This window comes from Lissotriton helveticus, chromosome 5_1 (genome assembly GCF_964261635.1).
Source record: "Lissotriton helveticus chromosome 5_1, aLisHel1.1, whole genome shotgun sequence".
NCBI lineage: Eukaryota > Metazoa > Chordata > Amphibia > Caudata > Salamandridae > Lissotriton > Lissotriton helveticus.
Window position 1 is genome coordinate 79,244,557 of NC_136065.1, and position 20,472 is coordinate 79,265,028.

Sequence of the window (20,472 nt, forward strand, 5' to 3'; positions counted from 1 at the left end):
TTGACCTGGTGTCAAAACCTCACTCCAAGTGACCCCTCCAACCTCTGACATTTTGTGTCAACAGCACTTTGCATTTTGGGACTTGTAGTTTGATGCTTTCTATTAAGTACCTTGTTATCTCAGTCCCAGCATGCACGTGATGTTGGCTTGAAAGGCAGATTTACTTCTCAGTGTCACACATCTGGCTGATATTCTTCAAGTTTCATGACAAAAATAGATTCTACTTTTAACCCAGGATGGCCTGTAAATACACAATAACATCTGGAAAAAATGTTGCAGACAAGTTAATTCTACCTAATATGTTTGCGCGACCTGGAATGCTTGTGGAGTCATGAAAGCCCTGCAGGACGCTATTGTGTTGTATTTGTGCTGGAATATAAAATGATTACACATTGTTCACAGAGTCTGCATATGTTTGCACAATACACATTTCATAAATTACAATAGTGGCTTGTGCAGCAGGGCAGATGTTTCACAAGAAAACAACTTATACATGATGGTCTGTAATTGTGATGGAATCTGCAGTGTAGGAACTGCAATTTTTTAAAATAGTTATGTATTGTTATATATCTTCACTGGCCTCATCATGCTCCCGTTACAAAAACACTGTCCTCAGAAAGAAGTTTTAATCCCTTGCAAAGAAATATCAGCTTAATTCACAGCTGATGGATCACAAAAGCATTAACATTTAAGGTAAAAAGGAGAGTCAAATAGATACCCATTTAATAGGTAATTTGTCCAAAGGGAAACTAAAACACCTGGATTAATTGCGGCTTCACCGCGTAACCAAATTTTGTGATCCTAGAAAAATATTTCATTTCACCGATGGTCCATTTTCTTCCTTATCCCATATGAAAGCACCTTCAAAACTGTGAGTTTAGAATAGCAGCGATACAAAAAACGATTGCGTTTGAATTAATGGATCTAAAAGAATCTGGGCAGGGCCGGCTTTAGAGTTAGAGGCGCCAGGTGTGACAATATTTTTACGTACCCCTCCGCCCATGACCGCCATTCCAAATATTTCATCACTCCCACCTTCCAACAGTGGCACCCATCTCTGTACAGTCCCTCTCTCATACGCATGTCTTTTGTTTTGTAGCGCTACTCATGCCAACTCTAGGGTGTCAGAGCACTTTACAACCAACACACATTAACAGAGGCAATGAATCTTACAGGTGTAAATCAGTCTATAGGAAATGTTACACAAACCAATGAGGATTACCGTTCTGTGTTCTGCATGTACACGTTCTTTGCAGCAGGCATATTAACCCTCTGCGCTACTTAATGATGAGTTGAAACTGTGACAAGACAAAACTTCGATCTCTCTTCAGCAGAAACATTAATCACCTGTGTTATCTTGAGATTTTTATTGTTGCCTGAAACCTGCTGAACACACAAGGAAGCAGCAGGTGCTTTTAAAACCCAACGTTATTTCTGCACACATCACCGCTCCCAGGTTAGCACAGGTGCGGCTGCACCGGTCGCACAGTCCTAAAGCCGCCTGAATCTGGGTTACATACAGGGTTCACGTGACAACTGTCTTGCGTCTGAGGTCACTAATAATATCCCTGTTGTTGGGCGGGCAGGAATGGTTTCTAGGGTCATGTTTAAAAACAATCCCTTTCAATAAGTACTTCTCAGCGCAGCGCTATAATGTGCATATTAATGTCAAAGCTTCACATGTGAAAGAAATACACATTTCTGAATTTTAAAGAGACTTTATCATATGTTACATGATGTCTGGTGCATGATTCACAAAAGCAAACATTTCCTGCCCTTGTTTTAAAAAATGTACAAGGAAAAGAGATATGAAGCAGTCAGTTTCACATGAGGCTTCTGGTTCTCATGGCAACATTTGGGAGGGTCCTTGTGAAGAAGATTCTTTGGAATGTTGGTGTTTGAAGATTCTTTGAACTGTAGATGACAGTTGGCGGGGGGGGGGGGGGGGGTCACTCTCACACCAGTCTCAGCTCCGCTCCTCCCCTGTAGGGGGTGAGAGGGAGGATGAGGGGCTGAAGCTCCCTGCAGCTCTCACACCAGCCTCAGCTCTGCTCCTACCCAGAGACCGAAGTACGGGAAGAGCCTCTGTGTGAAGGGGGCCTGCGGGAAGGAGTAGAGAAGCTCCATGGAGTCAGCATTGTACAGGGACAGCCGCCCCCCCTCGTAGTCCAGATACACCCCCAGCTTCAGGGGCTTCTCACGAGGGGTCAGAGGGGTCTGAGGGGAGGTGAGAGCCGAGTACTGACCCCCCGACCCCAGCACAGCCCAGACTCCCCCCTCAGGTGACCATGTGATCCCTCCCTTCCTGTTCAGAGACTCTGCTGCGACCCCAACCTCCCACCCTCCCCCCTCCTGCAGCAGCTGCACCTCCCAGTAATGTCTGCCGGAGGTGAACCCCTCGCTCCCCAGCACACAGGGGTAGAGGGTGAATCTCTTGGGGGTGTCCGGCAGGGGCTGTGCTGTGTCCGTCTCTCTCACTCGTCTCCCCCTCTTAGACAGGAGGAGCGCAGGATGAGCCGTGTCAGGATCCAGAGTCACCATCACTGCAGAGAAGAGATTCACAATTAGAGATTTAATGACACAAATAAAGGCTGTAATTACTGCTTCTGTTTTACATATGATTAATGTACACCACATCTGGAAGGAGCACACACAGCGCAGCACTAGACTGCTCACAACACTAAAGCGCGCGGCACTAGACTGCTCACTACACTAAAGCACACAGCACTAGACTGCTCACTACACTAAAGCACACAGCACTAGACTGCTCACTACACTAAAGCGCACATTCATCTAGAGCACACACTACACTGAACATCACACTGCACTACATAGACAAGACATTCTACTACACACTACACTGCACCTCGCAGCACATACTGCACCACACTACCACACAGTAACATATACAAGAAAAGTACTGTACTAGGCAGTACTCTATATTACATGGTACAGAGGAAGGGAGCTACTAAATGCCGCAGAATCCTCAGTGGGAGAGGTCTTGACGTTGTACACCTGAGGGTCATTGGGCGGTGTGCTGATCCCCTTGGTCACCTGCCTCCACCCTTGAGTCCTGTTGTTCATCAGGCTCTGTGTTGGCAGGAAAATTGTATTCCTCGTCCTCTTCCCCAGCATCCTCTCCATCAGAATAAGTGGGTGAGGGTGTTGCAATTCTTGGAGTCTGGGGAACTATTGGTTCGACCAAGACTGGAGAATCAGAAGCAGGCCTTTTGTGCTTTAGAGGAATTGTGTATGACTCCAAAGGCTGCGACGCCGTGATTTTTCTCTTGTAAAGCGTAAGCTTTCCGGTGTCGGCATCGATGAAATGCGCCGACTGCTCCTCTAGCAAGGGTGGTCGATGCTTCAAGCTCCCAGCGGGTGAGTTGGCTTCGACACCGCAGAGTCCTTGGGCACCGATCGTGGTGCGAAGGCCTTCGGCGCCACCTTCGGCGGCAACGTGAAGAGGATCGGCGTCGAAGACTTTGGCGTTGGGACAGATTGCTTCGGGGTGGAAGGTGTCCCTGGTTCAGCCGCTGAGGCCTTGTCCCTGATGCGTTTGAGGGAGTCCGAGACCTGCTTCGTGAAGGAAGCGGACGGTTTCGTCGACCAGACAGCCAACCTCGGTCCACCAACATGGGAAGACTCGAGCGCCGATGACATTGGCTTTTCCGTCCGAGGCGTAGGAGCCTCCTTCTTCGGGGCGCTACGCTCTCTGTCCGTGGCAGCAGACGTCGACGCCGGCGGTTTCGGATCGGCGGCCTGGACTACTGGTTTCGGGGCCCCAGCCTTCGGCTCTACGCCCTTGCTCGACTTCGGCTCGACGCTCTTTTTGGACTTCGGCTCGGCGCCCTTGCTTGACTCCGGTTCGACGCCCTTTTTGGACTTCGGCTCGACGCCCTTGACCATCTTCGGCTCGACGCCTTTGCCCGACTTGACCGGGTCGATGGTTTTCCTCGGCTTAGGTTGCCCCGACACCTCGGAAGACAATGGTGTCGATGGAGGAGCAGACGTCTTCGGTTTCGATGGCGCCTCAACCACTTTCGTTTTTGTCGACACCGATGGTTTCACTTTCGGTTTCGTTTTCGACAATGGCGGCTCCACCGAAGTGTCCGTAGCTGGGCCTGAAGGCGGGGCCGTGGATCCTGGTATAAGGTCTTGGGTAAGGCCGTGTGGCGATCCCTCGACCTGAGCCTTTGTAATTGTTCGAACGGGGCATAGCTCTTCCTCTGAGCTATCTTCCATGGCCCCATAGGCCTCATTGTCATCTCCTACCTCGTCGACGACTTCTTCTACGTCTTGGCCTTCGACATCCGCGTCGTAGTCGTATTCGATGTCCACCGTTGGAGGTGAAATCTGCATCTGAACCTCTTGTTCGTCTGCTGCTTCGTCGTCGAAGATGTCCACCGGTGCCGGGGCCGACCGCCGGGCCTCGAAGCACGCCACGCGCCGAAGCCGAATCGTCTTCTTCGAACGAAACCTGGAACAAGCCATACAGCTGGCTTCATCGTGGTTCGGCGACAGGCACTTGTTGCACACCGGTTGGACGTCAATGTGGGGATACTTCGATCCACACACGGGACAGTTCTTGAACGGGCTACGTTCCATGTCGCCGAAGGTCTTGCTGCGTCGACTGGGCCTCGATCACCAAAGAGTCACTCGACTACCTGGATATCCGACTCGAACTGAGTTGGAACAGAACCGGGACCGAACGCAAACAATACCGACGGTTAGAGAAAGGCCTTTGGGCCTCGAAAATGTTTATGTTGATTCCGAACTGGAGATAACAAAATTACATCCGAACCCAGTGGCGGAAAAAAACAATCTGAGGATGGAGTCGATGCCCATGCGCACTGTAGTCCAGGGGAGGAGCCACCTATCTCGTGATACTTCCAAGACTCTTCCAGGACAACAACGTGCAATCATCCGGACCCAACACTAGGCGGCGATCTATGCTATAGATATGAATTCAGCAGCCCACATGCCTCGAACACAACCTTTACAACGCAACTTTTACCACACAGTGCCTTTACGACGCAACTTTTACAACGCCAACCATTACAACGCATTGCGCTGGGGGGCGCTCTAGGATAGGGAATAGGTTTAATGTACTATCCAACACCTTCCCTACTATCCACGGGGACTGGAGTTGGAATAGTAAATTAAACTATTCACTATCCAGCGCCCAATAGCACTATGCGTTGTAATGGTATGCGTTGTAAAACTTGCAATGTAAAGGTAGGCGTTGTAAAAGTATGCGTTGTAACGTCATACATCCTTCATGACCAGTCCACTAGACCACTCTCCTGAGGGAGCACATTGCCTTTCTAGAACTTAGAAACCCTGGTGTCTTATCACCAGCATGTGGACCCTAACAGTGGCAAATGTGGGTTAACCTTAAAGGCCTGTCATCCACAATCCATACTGCAGTTCACCGCCAGTCTTGCAGGCAGGCCTATGAAGCAGCACACACTAGCGCGACAGTCACCGAGGCCACAGGACTCTTGAGCAAGGTGACTCTTGGGCTGTGTGATCGCACCGGGAGCTGACTTCGGGTGGGGTGACATGCTCGCAAGTATATTATGTTTCTAAAAGCACTTGCTGCCTCCTTCCTGGCCTCCAGCAATTTTAGGCAACAATAAAAATTAAATGATAACTCCGGTGATTAATGTCCTAGGAAGTTTTGTCAAGTGGAAGTTTTGACTCATGGAAAGGTAGCGCAGAGGGCTAATTTGCCTACTGCACAGAACATGTACCAACCAGATCACAAAGTGCACATAATGTAAATTAAAAAAACACAAGCGGTTTCAGCTGAAGCAGCGCATTTCCAGCCTGCAGTAAGAGAAACTCAATCTATCTATACTACTATTATAAAGGAAGAACTTGGAACCTTTGAGGCGGGTAAACTCGGGAACCACAGCGCCAATCCACACACCCGATCCATTGTTGAAAATGTCAGGTGCCGCTCGCAGCCTTGGGACCATTTGTGGAACTTTGCTTTTAAATTCAAGAACGCTTTTAATTGCTGCCCTGCACCCTGCTTCCTGAAGAAACTAGGACCCAGGACACAAGCGGACGCTGCCGGGGCCGGGACTGCGAGACCCAGGTTGCTCAGCGCTTCTACAACCCAGCGCACCTGGTGTCTCTTCCCGCCCCCAGCCCTCCGCCCCTTGCTGCTTACTCGTTTATAAGGCTCGCGGCCCCCGCTACGCGGGTGCCGCTCGCAGCCTTGGGACCATTTGTGGAACTTTGCTTTTAAATTCAAGAACGCTTTTAATTGCTGCCCTGCACCCTGCTTCCTGAAGAAACTAGGACCCAGGACACAAGCGGACGCTGCCGGGGCCGGGACTGCGAGACCCAGGTTGCTCAGCGCTTCTACAACCCAGCGCACCTGGTGTCTCTTCCCGCCCCCAGCCCTCCGCCCCTTGCTGCTTACTCGTTTATAAGGCTCGCGGCCCCCGCTACGCGGGGGCCGCTCGCAGCCTTGGGACCATTTGTGGAACTTTGCTTTTAAATTCAAGAACGCTTTTAATTGCTGCCCTGCACCCTGCTTCCTGAAGAAACTAGGACCCAGGACACAAGCGGACGCTGCCGGGGCCGGGACTGCGAGACCCAGGTTGCTCAGCGCTTCTACAACCCAGCGCACCTGGTGTCTCTTCCCGCCCCCAGCCCTCCGCCCCTTGCTGCTTACTCGTTTATAAGGCTCGCGGCCCCCGCTACGCGGGAGCCGCTCGCAGCCTTGGGACCATTTGTGGAACTTTGCTTTTAAATTCAAGAACGCTTTTAATTGCTGCCCTGCACCCTGCTTCCTGAAGAAACTAGGACCCAGGACACAAGCGGACGCTGCCGGGGCCGGGACTGCGAGACCCAGGTTGCTCAGCGCTTCTACAACCCAGCGCACCTGGTGTCTCTTCCCGCCCCCAGCCCTCCGCCCCTTGCTGCTTACTCGTTTATAAGGCTCGCGGCCCCCGCTACGCGGGGGCCGCTCGCAGCCTTGGGACCATTTGTGGAACTTTGCTTTTAAATTCAAGAACGCTTTTAATTGCTGCCCTGCACCCTGCTTCCTGAAGAAACTAGGACCCAGGACACAAGCGGACGCTGCCGGGGCCGGGACTGCGAGACCCAGGTTGCTCAGCGCTTCTACAACCCAGCGCACCTGGTGTCTCTTCCCGCCCCCAGCCCTCCGCCCCTTGCTGCTTACTCGTTTATAAGGCTCGCGGCCCCCGCTACGCGGGTGCCGCTCGCAGCCTTGGGACCATTTGTGGAACTTTGCTTTTAAATTCAAGAACGCTTTTAATTGCTGCCCTGCACCCTGCTTCCTGAAGAAACTAGGACCCAGGACACAAGCGGACGCTGCCGGGGCCGGGACTGCGAGACCCAGGTTGCTCAGCGCTTCTACAACCCAGCGCACCTGGTGTCTCTTCCCGCCCCCAGCCCTCCGCCCCTTGCTGCTTACTCGTTTATAAGGCTCGCGGCCCCCGCTACGCGGGAGCCGCTCGCAGCCTTGGGACCATTTGTGGAACTTTGCTTTTAAATTCAAGAACGCTTTTAATTGCTGCCCTGCACCCTGCTTCCTGAAGAAACTAGGACCCAGGACACAAGCGGACGCTGCCGGGGCCGGGACTGCGAGACCCAGGTTGCTCAGCGCTTCTACAACCCAGCGCACCTGGTGTCTCTTCCCGCCCCCAGCCCTCCGCCCCTTGCTGCTTACTCGTTTATAAGGCTCGCGGCCCCCGCTACGCGGGGGCCGCTCGCAGCCTTGGGACCATTTGTGGAACTTTGCTTTTAAATTCAAGAACGCTTTTAATTGCTGCCCTGCACCCTGCTTCCTGAAGAAACTAGGACCCAGGACACAAGCGGACGCTGCCGGGGCCGGGACTGCGAGACCCAGGTTGCTCAGCGCTTCTACAACCCAGCGCACCTGGTGTCTCTTCCCGCCCCCAGCCCTCCGCCCCTTGCTGCTTACTCGTTTATAAGGCTCGCGGCCCCCGCTACGCGGGAGCCGCTCGCAGCCTTGGGACCATTTGTGGAACTTTGCTTTTAAATTCAAGAACGCTTTTAATTGCTGCCCTGCACCCTGCTTCCTGAAGAAACTAGGACCCAGGACACAAGCGGACGCTGCCGGGGCCGGGACTGCGAGACCCAGGTTGCTCAGCGCTTCTACAACCCAGCGCACCTGGTGTCTCTTCCCGCCCCCAGCCCTCCGCCCCTTGCTGCTTACTCGTTTATAAGGCTCGCGGCCCCCGCTACGCGGGTGCCGCTCGCAGCCTTGGGACCATTTGTGGAACTTTGCTTTTAAATTCAAGAACGCTTTTAATTGCTGCCCTGCACCCTGCTTCCTGAAGAAACTAGGACCCAGGACACAAGCGGACGCTGCCGGGGCCGGGACTGCGAGACCCAGGTTGCTCAGCGCTTCAACAACCCAGCGCACCTGGTGTCTCTTCCCGCTCCCAACCCTCCTATTTAAGCTTAGAGGTGAGCGCGCACGCGGGACGCGCGCGGGACATAGCCCGGGGCTAAGCCCGGGCAAAGGGCGGGCCCTCTGAGGCCCTCCGAGGACCGAGAGGACTGGACTGGCCATACCCCCTCGTAAACTTTTCTTACTTTGAAATTGTTTTTATTGTGATCCCTTTTTGTACTGGATTTTATTGCTTGGCTATTGGTATTACTGAGTTGATTAGTTTTTTTCTTGTTTGATATTACTTATAGGGTTGTTAATTAAGCTACGCCCTTTTATCATCAATTATAGTACCCTGTGTTAGTTATTGCTGGTGCTATATAATGTCTACAAGGAAAACGAGAAGCCAGGCGGTAGCGGGGATAAAAAATACAAAAACCAAAAAACTTACTAGTACTCTGGATAGTTTTATCCTTCGTACAAACACCCTAATTGATGAGGGTATTATATTGATGGAACGGAGGGTTTCTCAAGATCTGCTCCAGGCTAAAAGGTCATCACTGGGTAATATAGCCATGGCTCGTACTCCGAATAAACAAACGCGTTTATCGGACACGTCCCATTTACCAACTACTCTTATGACCCCTGTATTGTCCACGGTATCTCCATTACCAGTACCCACAATTGAGTCTGTAACTCTTATAACACCTATGGCTACTACAGCTATTATACACTCAGACCCCCTGGAGTTAGAGGGGCCCTCTATTGTGGGGAAAACACCCTCTCCAATACCATCTGCTACAGAAGGGCTTGGTGTTGTTGTAGTTAGTCAAAATATCTCAGCTAGTATGGGGTATACGGTTGGTGGGGGAAATGGTTTACAGGAGGGAGAATTAAGTGCGGATGCCCCAGTAACCTCTGTTAGGCAATCTCGTGCTTCACACCCCTTACCCTTAGAGTTACCAGATGTATCTGTTTCCGATACAAGTCTGGCTAGCATTCTTGATAATGGTAGTCCTGATGAGTCTGGAGAGAGTGAAGAGGATGTGGATGCGCCCTTTTTTGATACCCTAGCAACCCTTATTAGGTCCTTGCTTTCGCCCTTGGAAGCTAGACTCCAGGGTATAGAAAACCAATTGGGAATTATATCAAATGATTTAAACTGTAAGGGGGTTAAAGTAAATCAAGAAACTGAGAAGAATACCCCCGGTACAACGGGAAGCCCACACCCATTAGTTAAGATCCCTCCAATAGTACCCACTCAGCAAACTAAGACTTGTCCAACCGTTACTATGGTGCAGAAGGTTGGTAAAGTGACTACTAATCAAGTTATTGTAGATGATAATAAACAAACAGGAACTGCCAGCGCAACTGCGCCTGGTATTATTCAGCGCCAACCCGTTGCGAAGACTCCTCGGGTACGGCGGAATATTAATCTACCATCTGACGCCTGCCCATTCGTGGTAGTCTTAACAGGTGTCCCTGAGCTCACTACAGATATCCCCGAAACATTCTGGGGGCTTAAAAATAAAGTTTGTCATTGGTTGGACAGAAACCTCCCATCCCCACCCAATATGAATAAGAATATTCTGATGGTAGAGAGAACACCGTGGGTGGGAGAGAAAAAGAAACATCTTAAAGGAGATTGTGTGGTAATTACATTTGAAGACCCCTGTATTGTTGAGTTTATTTGCTCTGGGCCTAGCCGCATTAATGACTCCGAGATTCAAATTAAACCTTTGTCATACTTTTATATGCCCACGGGGAACCATGATAATAGATGGAGCTGGCTAAGACCCACCCCGCATATACAAGGTTGGAGGAGATTTGAAACCCAGGGAAATCATCGTTTCGACAATTGGGGAAATGTTGGAAAAGGAGATTGGCAAGAAGTGCGTAGAGGTAGAGGTAGAACCTACCATGGTGGTAATAGGCCTAAGGAGGGATGGCTGGGCCCACAGTTGGACTATCCTATTCAATGTTATAATCGTTTCAATGGTCTGGAGGAAGTCGATTGACTTACAAAGCAGCCTATTGATCGATTAAGTAGTAGGATGGTGCAGGCTTTACCTGGAGATGAAGTTAATATACCGGTAGATAGAGTGGTTATGGTAGGCTCCACCGGTGTTGGTACAGATTCTGTTGCATCAACAGCTATAGTCGGTAGCTGTATGCAAGATATAGTACCCGCAGGTCAATTGGATCCCAAGCCCCCGGGTCCCCTCATTAATATTTTATCATGGAACATTGCAGGTCTAAAGAAAAACTTAGTAAATCCTGATTGGAACAATTTTATTAACACCTTTGATATCTGTATGTTTCAAGAAACGTGGTGCCTATCCCCCGAATATATGAATGGTTACTCTACATTCTATGTTCCAGCTGTCTCACTGGGAAGAGGCCGCCCTTCGGGTGGGTTACAGATTTGGGTGAAAATATCTCTGAATTGCCGTGTTATTTTTAATAAACCCATTTCTAACGACATCTTGCACATCACTCTAAAGAATAGTATAGGGGGCTATACATATGAAATCTTTTGTATTTATACTAGAGGTCTTCGGGGAGGGCTTATTTCCCCGATACTGGAATTATTGGATGTGGAGTTGTCAAAACTCCCGACCAGTGCTAAAATACTGGTCGGGGGGGATTTCAACTGCACATTCGAACCCCTAGATGTGGAAGAGGTACTGGGTCCGAACGTTGGGGAAGGTAGACAAGGTATACCCTTGCTAAATCTTAACCCAATTAAGAAATGGTCATCAAGAGTTATCCAGCTGAATGCCCTGGTGCTAGATCATAATCTCTGGGCCTTAAATGGTCGTACAAAATCAGATAGCGCAGGTGCTATGACCTTTAATAGGGTGGGATGCCCCTCACGCATCGACTACATCCTTTTAGATGCGCATTCATGGCCCGACGTAATAGACATGGTGGTCAGGGAGTCTTCCTATAGTGACCACAACCCCCTATGTATGCAGCTCAGGTGGGTACGTGGCCGTGAACCTAGCCGGGTAACAGAGATGCTAACCAAAGAAATTTTCCCTGTAAATAATAACAGAAGGTTAAAATGGAATGTAGTCAAATATGATGAGGGGAAGCTTCAAAATATCACGGATTTAGTATCCAAAGAGATTAGTAGTTTGACTGCTTCGCCCCACTTTGAAGTTAATGTAGTTGGTCCCAGTTTATCGGTATCCTACAGTAACTTAATAAGTAAAATAGGAGCCCATTTTTGTAAAAAGCAACCAGCAAAATCAGGTCTTATTGGTTTTAAAACCACAAGTAACCCATGGTATACAAGTAATTGTAGAATTAAGAGGAAAGCAATAACTAAAGCAATACGAAGCAAGGATTCTGTGTCCGCTAGGGCTGCCAGGAAAGATTATACAAGAAGTATAAATTCGGCAAAACGAGCCTGGGAGGAAGAGCACTGGCAACAGCTCAAGGAAGCAGCATGTGGGAAAAATGCTGTAATTTTCTGGAAATTAATTAATATCTTAGATAGCAAGGGAGCAGGATTGATTTTAAATCATATAACGGAGCAGGAATGGTACTCCCATTTTTTAAAGTTGTACTGTGATGATAACGTGGATAGCTTGCTACCACAACCAGCTAATACCCCTGGAAATATGCTCTGTGAAACTTTGATCCACAATTTAGATCCATTTTCGCAGAGAGAAGTATTAGATGCTATCTCTAAATTACTGCCCGGGAAGGCCCCTGGCCAAGATGGTCTCCCAGGGGATTTGTTAAAACATGATCCATATGTATGGTCCAAATATATTGTGTGTCTGATGAACTCGATCCAGGCTGGTCACCCTGTTCCAGACTCCTGGAAAGGCGCTGAGGTGATAACTATTTTTAAAAAGGGCGAAAGGGATGACCCCTCCAATTATAGACCAATAAGTCTGATAGACACCATTCAGAAGGTGGTAGGAAGGGTGATCATAAATCGCACAGAATCTTGGCTCATGGATAATGACATCTTGTCCCATTTTCAGGCCGGGTTCAGAAGCAATATAGGTGCAATAGATCAGGTCTTCAGATTTTGTGCAGTCTGTTGGAAGTCAGTGCTAATTATGAAGGGTAGTCTATACTTGGCCTTTATAGACTTGAAGACAGCATTTGACGTCATCCCACGGACTAAACTCTGGTCGGTCTTATCCGATATGGGATTTCCTAGTTACCTTTTACAATTTATTGTTAAACTTCATGAAGGAAATTATGCCAGGATCCGCTGGGGATCTCAGGGCCAATTGACTGAGAAGATTCCGGTAAATAGGGGAGTGAGACAGGGGTGTGTGATGGCCCCAACCTTGTTCTCCCTCTTCATTAATGGGGTGGTAGACCATTTGAGGGAGGACCAGGCTGATGCCCCCACCCTTGCGGGTGAGAAAACACCTACTCTCCTCTTTGCCGATGATACTCTTCTCATGTCTAAATCCCCTATGGGTCTGCAGAAACTGCTTGATCGGTTTTGCAGTTTTTGTAAAGAAAGAGGGTTGACAATAAATACCTCTAAAACAAAGTTGATGGTGTTAACATCGAAAAAGCAACATAGGAAGGTTAACCTCTTGTTGAATGGCACCGCGCTGGAGGTGGTACAAGAATTTGACTACCTAGGAGTAAGACTTTGTAACAATCTGAGTTGGTCCGCCCATATTACTAAAATGGTTTTAAACCTTAAAAGGGTGGCAGGAGTGATTCTTAAAAACCAGCGACGTTCTATTAGTAGACCCATAGCCCCTACCCTGGCAGTGTATGAAGGGAAAGCACTGGCGGCGGCAGTTTATGGTTCAGAACTTTGGGGTGCGGAAAATACAAAAGTTTTATTAGTGGCGGAAAATAAGTTTATTAGAGATATGGTTTCGCTACCTTTATCGTCCCCCTTGAAACCTTTATTTTTAGACCTGGGCAAAAAATCAATAGTAGATCTGGTGCAAATTCGCCCCTTGTTATTCTGGGTTCGTCTCAGAAGGACCCCAGAACTCTCTAATTATGCCAAGGTTTTGGATGAGCTTATTGGCCTGAATGTAGCCAACAAAATTAAATGGTTGAATAACCTAAAGAGGCTCGTGAAATCCATAGGTCTGGAGGAGAGCTGGTCTTCTCAAATGCCACCCCCAAAAACAATTGTAAAAAAACTATATTGGGATTGGGTTGTTGCAAAAGATCTTAGGAACCAAAATTGGGGTAAATTAACCAGCAACTTTCTTGACCATAAGCCCCTTGGAAAATTGGAGCCCTTTTTGGACTTTATCCAGGTCCCTCGAGATAGAACACTGTTTCTGGAATTCAGATACGGTATTTTACCTCTCAACACATTCAAAGAAGGTTGGGAGGGATATAGTGGAACAGGGGTTAAATGTCCAGGTTGTCCCTGTCCGAAAGAATCCTTAGGACACTTCCTTTTTGCTTGTGTAGCCTACAAAAAACCAAGAGATAGGTGGTTGAAACCGGTTTGTAGGAATTTAGGGGTGAGGGAACATAGATTGGCCATGCGTATTTTACAAACAAATGTCATTTCAATGAATATGATTTGTGGGGTGGCTAAATATGTGGCGAATGCTTGGTTCATCAGGTCGAAATTTTTGCCCACTGTCTGAATTATTTTTATGTTAAAATTGTTTATTGCTGGAATATTTTATTTTTGTGTATAGCTTATTTTTGTTATTGTGTGTTGTACTTTTATGAAACTTGTTTCGAATAAAGTATTTTTCATCAGAAAATGTCAGGGTGTGCAGATGGACATAGGCTATATAAAATAAACATTAAACGTAAATTTAAAAATGTAACTTTAAAAAAAAAGTAGTCCCCTGGAAGTAGCGCCGGCCGTGACGTAGCGCTGGCTGTGACGTAGCGCTGGACGCGATGTGCGTGATGACGAGGGGAAGCTGCGGACATGAGCGGTGGACAGGCGGGGAGGAGCGGTGGCGAGCGGGGAGGAGCGGTGGCGAGCGGCGAGGAGCGGCGGTGAATTTAGGAGCGCCGGCTCAGGTAAGGCAAAGGGACACGTAAGTGATGATGAGGGGAATCGGCGGACATGAGCGGCGGACAGGTGGGGAGGAGCGGTGACGAGCGGCGAGGAGCGACAGTGAAGTCAGGAGCGCCGGCTCAGGTAAGGCAAAGGCACACGTAAAATGTCAGGCCGGAAGGGGGCCGGGGGCGGGAGGTGGCTCCGGGACACGGACAATGTCGGGGCGGGCGGGGGCCGGGGCGGGCGGTTGGCCCTGAAGCCTCATTGCCCCCGGACAACATCAGGGCGGGCGGGGAGGAGCGGTGACGAGCGGCGGTGAAGTCAGGAGCGCCGGCTCAGGTAAAGCAAAGGGACACGTAAAATGTCGGGGCGGGAGGGGGCCGGGGGCGGGAGGTGGCTCCAAGACACGGACAATGTCGGGGCAGGCGGGGGCCGGGGGGGGTGGGGGCCTGGGCGGGCGGTTGGCCCTGAAGCCTCAATGCCCCCGGACAACGTCGGGGCGGGCTGCTAGTTAAGTATATAGTGCTTACAGACAAAATAACAGGTTCCATGTAACAACCAAAGTAAAGGGGCCAGTACCCATGGGAAGTTACAAATGAAGACAAAGCTGTACTAAGGAGGGACAAACAAGCCTATTAATGAATCTGAAGGCAGCATTTAGGAAAGACAATGACACAAGCCAATGAAAAATATGGGCGGAGAGTGGGATGCTGCTTCTCTGTCATACTCTACTACAGTAGTCTTGCATGCGCGCTGCCTCTAGGCTCGACCTAAGAAGGTATAATAGGCCTTAAAGTGCACATTAAGGGCTAAGTCTATGGTTGCATGGTCATATAATCAGAATGTAATGCCCTCTATGGGTTGTTTTTATGATTGTACTTGACTGGTTTAAAAGTCAATAACAAGCATTGCACATTCAACCGGTCTCGCAATTGGCTGAGTGAAAGTTATTGGCGCTGTAAATGACAATGTGTTTTACCCATGTGTTATGGAGTGTATGCATGAATGTAGTGTGTAGTAGGATTATGTGGGTTGGATTGGAATTGATAGTTGTGAAATTGTGTGGCGTGCAATATTGGGGTGTAGAGTGGGCTTGTGTACTGGAATTATGTCGCTATTCATTATGTGGTATTCAGTGTACTGAAATTATGTGGAGAGGGACTGTGTGTTACGGAGTGTGTATATATACATATATATATATATCCAGGTTGCTCACTGTAGGGAGTCACACCCCATGGAAAACACACCATTCTCGTGGGTGGCGGAGCCGCCAGCTGGCACAACGCAAACCAGGTAGCCATACGCGTTTCGAGCAAAAAGCTCTTGATCACTGGCATGAGGAAGCAGGAAACAGGTTTGCACAGAACAAATTTATTTGAATACTTAGAGCCCCGCCCCAGTGGGCGTGTTGCAGGGAATGCTGGTTATGGTAGTCCAAATTATTCCCCATGACTCACAAAGTTCTTTTCACCAAGTGGTCTCTGTCCTGCCACTCATAAAATACAATTCCCAGTCAGGAGGAATGCTGTTAGTACTCCGCTGTTCAGCTCACCAATGTCACCATGAGCGAGGCTCCACGGGTCCACAGAGCGCTCGTCTGTAGCGCGCTCAGGAAACGCCTCTCAGCGGCGGGACTCCCCGCGGCCTGAGCGAGCCGCTAAACATGAAAACATCCAGGTTGCTCACTGTAGGGAGTCACACCCCATGGAAAACACACCATTCTCGTGGGTGGCGGAGCCGCCAGCTGGCACAACGCAAACCAGGTAGCCATACGCGTTTCGAGCAAAAAGCTCTTGATCACTGGCATGAGGAAGCAGGAAACAGGTTTGCACAGAACAAATTTATTTGAATACTTAGAGCCCCGCCCCAGTGGCATGTAGATTATAATGCCATAACCATTAAAATCTCAAGTTTATCTCTACTACAGCGGAAAAAAATGTCATTGGCGCTTTCCCAGGGTATCATTTTTAATCACTTGAAATAACTAGGGCCCCAGTACACGTAAAACTGATTCCTCTGTGGATGTGGGAGTTCACTTTAAAATTTCTGCAAATACTTCGTGGGGAAAATGTGTCGCTATATAAAAATTGATCATGTTAGAGTTACAGTACAGATGCATAACAGCTGCGTGAAGATGCAGAGTGTGCTACTTTGGCAGCATTTTTTAATTTTTGAGAAATTAAATTACTGCTCCCGGGCTGCTAAATATATACCACTTTGCACTGACAGAGCTAACTCTGTCTGAATAGGACAGCACAAAAACACAGGAATAAATCTGTGCAAGCAGCTTAGGCTGCGACAACAGCTTACAAAATAAGATAAATGCACGTGCTAAAGGCACCTACAAATGCCGCGTTAGTAGGCTTGCAGCATTTCTTCTCTTATTAGAGCGCAGTTGCGGGCTTTTTTTTTTTATAATTCTTTTTTATTATTTTAAAGCAAAATAAATAAACAGACATATCCGGTGCCATATATACATCCAATGATAACAGGGTGAATTGGTACAAGAACAGGATAGACGTATAGCAGCAAAAAATATTCGAGAGGCCCGCACTATTATGCACAAAAATAGAAGTTGCATCAGTATAATCGGAAACCAATTTAGATGCGGGCCCTCAAAACCCTCCCACCCATGAAATCAAAACAGCAGGAGAACCGTGGCGACCAGATACTAGAGGTTAGGAATCAAAGTCCGGATATTTCGCTAATATTACAAGTAAAGGAGAGGCTAAGAAAAAATTGAGAAAAAAGTGAAAAAACCATATGGGCGATAACAAAAAGAAAACAATAAACCCATCCCCCCACCCTGCACCCCTGCAAATGGCTATCGCCTAACCCCCAGTAGCAGCGTGCCTGTCGCCCCAACTAACTAGGTTCTAAAAGAAGAGTCTACCGAAGTAGAGAAGAGGAGTGGAGGAGGGCATATTCGTACGAGATACCGGCCCCCCCACCCCCCGCCAGATCCAAGAATCCCCAGATTGAAGTCAAGAAATCTATCGGAGAACAAATATTTATCTCAACTAGGGAAACTTCAAACAACGCCCAGCCTTCCTAAAACATAAATTTAGCAGATCCCGTGTCCATCGATACTTGAATCAAACCCAGTCTTTCAAGCTCATCCTTGCCCCTTCCGATCAGACGCATGAGTCCCCTCCGGACAAACCACCTCTTCCACAGGACAGTCCGAGGACGAAGAAACTGTAATAGTACTCAATGCAAGACAAAGCAGAAGAACGAAAGCGCCGTGAATATCGTTAGGTCCAGAGACTCCCTTCCCAGTTATGAACTCCCATCGTTGATTCGTCCGCCATCTTAGCGGCTCCGATGTATAGGGAAATGACGCAGTTTCATTCCGATAACAGTTCTCATCAAAAGTCTCTGGAATGGGAACACCAAGTAGTCCTTCCATAGTCGGCAATGATCGTAGGCTTAACAATCCATTGGTGGCATCGAGCTTGTTCTCATCGTCCAAAACACTGGGCAAAGGCTCCGATACCTCACACAATACGGGGTCTACTTCCTTCATCAGAGTGGCCATCTTGGGTATCTCGAATGACACCGTTTCTTGTGGTGGAGTAGGTTCCGGTCCAATTCATACCATCTCAGCCAAGCGCGCCACCATCGTCTGAAAGCGGCTTTCAACGTACACATGAATTGACCCAATGGCTGCCAACACAGTTCGTAGTCACCCACGGTCCTTTCTACCACTCTTCGATCGGTGTCGGTCATGATTGCTTCCCCCAGCGAGCTCGATCTCTCAGAGGGGGACAAACGAATAGGGAACGGTCGACTGCAGAGGGAGACTTAACAGTTGTTCCGATGATATCCTAGGTCCGCCACCACAGGCGGAGATCTCAACCCAGCGAACACCAGCGGCCCCGATACCGGGTCACCGGGCAGGACCCCTGTCCACAGCTGCAAGCATTGGGCTGTCGCCCCTCCTCCGACTTTCACCAAGACAGCCACGCGTCATCCACATCAATCCGAAACAGAAGGAATTTTTTTCACTCCGGTAGACCGGACCCAATCACACCACCACTGCCGATGTTGTTCAACTGAAACCCGGGTGGGCCAGTACTCGAGACCCCGGCTTCCGGGCAGATCTAGGCCGCAAACTTCCACTCGACATATCTTCGTCAGCCGAGCAAGTAGAGATCTCGGGATAGCACCAGTAATCTCACGGCAGGTTCATACACACGGTGGCTGGGTGCAAAGACAGGATAAATGACAGGATATTCCGGCGGGAGTCAGAGGTCGGCGGAGCCGGGAGCCTACGCGGCCATCTTGGTTGCTAGGGTGGCTCCTCCCCCCGCTGCGGCCTTTCTTAACGTTTTCATGTTAATGGCAGCGCCCTTCGTGAGCTGCAGTTAACATGAACACTTTAAAAAAGGCACACATTCACCCGGCAACTCAGCTCAGTTAAGAGAAGAAATGCAGCAAGTCTAGAAACACAGCGTGTGCTTTTAGGTGATTGTAAAAGCACACGCTGTGTTTGGTGTTGAATTTCTTTCATTTTTTAGAGTGTGACTATAGGGCTCATTGTTTGCTTTTGTTTAAAGCATTCATGTTAATCGCAGCTCCTGAAGGGCTCTGCCATTAACACGAATACTTAAACAAAAGAAAACAATGAGCCCCACAGTCGCACTCTAGTAAACAAAAGAAATTTAGCAAGTGCTCCCTCCTTGGGAGGGAGCACTTGCTAAATTCCTCTTCCTCTGAAAAGTTTGAAATGCCCGTTTTTCGCACTGCAGTGGCAGCGCCAATGCTCTCGGGATGTGTGTGCGTGCCACTCATACAGCACTGCGCGCTCGGGGGCATTGATGTGTGCGCGCGCTCACGCTCGCACGTTCGTGGGAACACTGTTCAGGACACTGTATTAGATGGCGCCGAGTGAGAGAGCCACTAGGAGGGATAGAGTACTAGTCAGTACACTGCATTAGATCGGACTTAGTAACAGAGGTACTAAAAGTGTACTGCACAAGGCAGTACACTGTACTTGATGGTACAGTGTGACAAAGCTACTCCAAGGCATACAGTACTAGTCAGTACACTGCGTTACCTGGCACAGAGTAACAGAGTTACTCCAGGATACCCAGTACTAATCAGTAAACTGCACTGGATGGTACTGAGTGATAGAGCTATTGGAAGGTACACTGTACTAGTCAGTACACTGCATTAGATGGCCAAGAATGAAATACACACTCCAAGGTCTACAGTACTACCCATTACACTGCCTTCGATGGTAGTATATAATATATGGTACAGAGTGGGAGAGCTACTAGAAGGTATACAGTACTAGTCAGTACAGTACATTTGAGAGTACAGAGTGACAGATCTACTCGAAGGTGTACTGTACTAGTCAGCACACTGCATTAGATGGTATTGAGTGACAGAGCTACTGAAAGGTAAACTGTACTAGCCAGTACACCAGATTAGTTGGTACAGAGCAACAGAGCTACTCCAAGGGTTACAGTACTAGTCAGCACACTGAAGTAGTTGTGACTGAGCTATTCCGAGGCGTACTGTACTAGTCAGTAATATATAATATATGGTACAGAGCAACAGAGCTACTTCAAAGTAAACGGTACTAGTTAGTACACTGCATCGGATGATAGAGTAAGGGAGCTACTAGAAGGTGTACTGTACTAGTCCATACACTGCATAAAAATGTTAGAGTGACAGAGCGATTAGAAGGTAAACTGTTGTGGTCAGTACATTAAATTAGATGGCACAGAGTGACAGACCTACTCCAAGGTGTACTGTACTAGTCAGTGCTATATAATATATGGTACAGAGTAGGAGAGCTACTAGAAGGTATACAGTACCAGTCAGTACAGTGCATTAGATGGCAAAGAGTCACAGAGCTACTCCAAAGGTATGGTGCACAGTAGGGGAGCTACTAAAAGGTATACAATGCTAGTCAGTGCACTGAATTAGATGGTAATGAGTGACACAAGTGATACAAGGACGCACCGCAATCCCAGGAGCGGATCGGAGAGGCTCAGCTCCTGTGAGCCTCCGGCCCTTGCTCCGGTCTGGGTGCATTGCTGGAGCTCAGAGCTTGTACCAGCCTGCGCTGGCATCCCCACGGCTCCGCTCC

General features: G+C 48.7%; 1 protein-coding gene across 1 annotated transcript in view; it reads right to left on the bottom strand.

Annotated features, from left to right (window-relative positions):
• Positions 1-949: 949 nt before the first annotated feature.
• The window catches only part of LOC144754155 (E3 ubiquitin-protein ligase TRIM39-like), a 96,837-nt gene continuing 77,314 nt past the window's right edge, over positions 950-20,472 (bottom strand). The window contains exons 6-7 of the mRNA XM_078641737.1: positions 1,767-2,543; positions 950-1,277 (exon numbers count right to left, since the gene is read on the bottom strand). Coding sequence (XP_078497863.1) covers positions 2,032-2,543 — 512 coding nt within the window. The 3' untranslated portion in view covers positions 950-1,277; positions 1,767-2,031. The remainder of the gene's footprint in view (positions 1,278-1,766; positions 2,544-20,472) is intronic.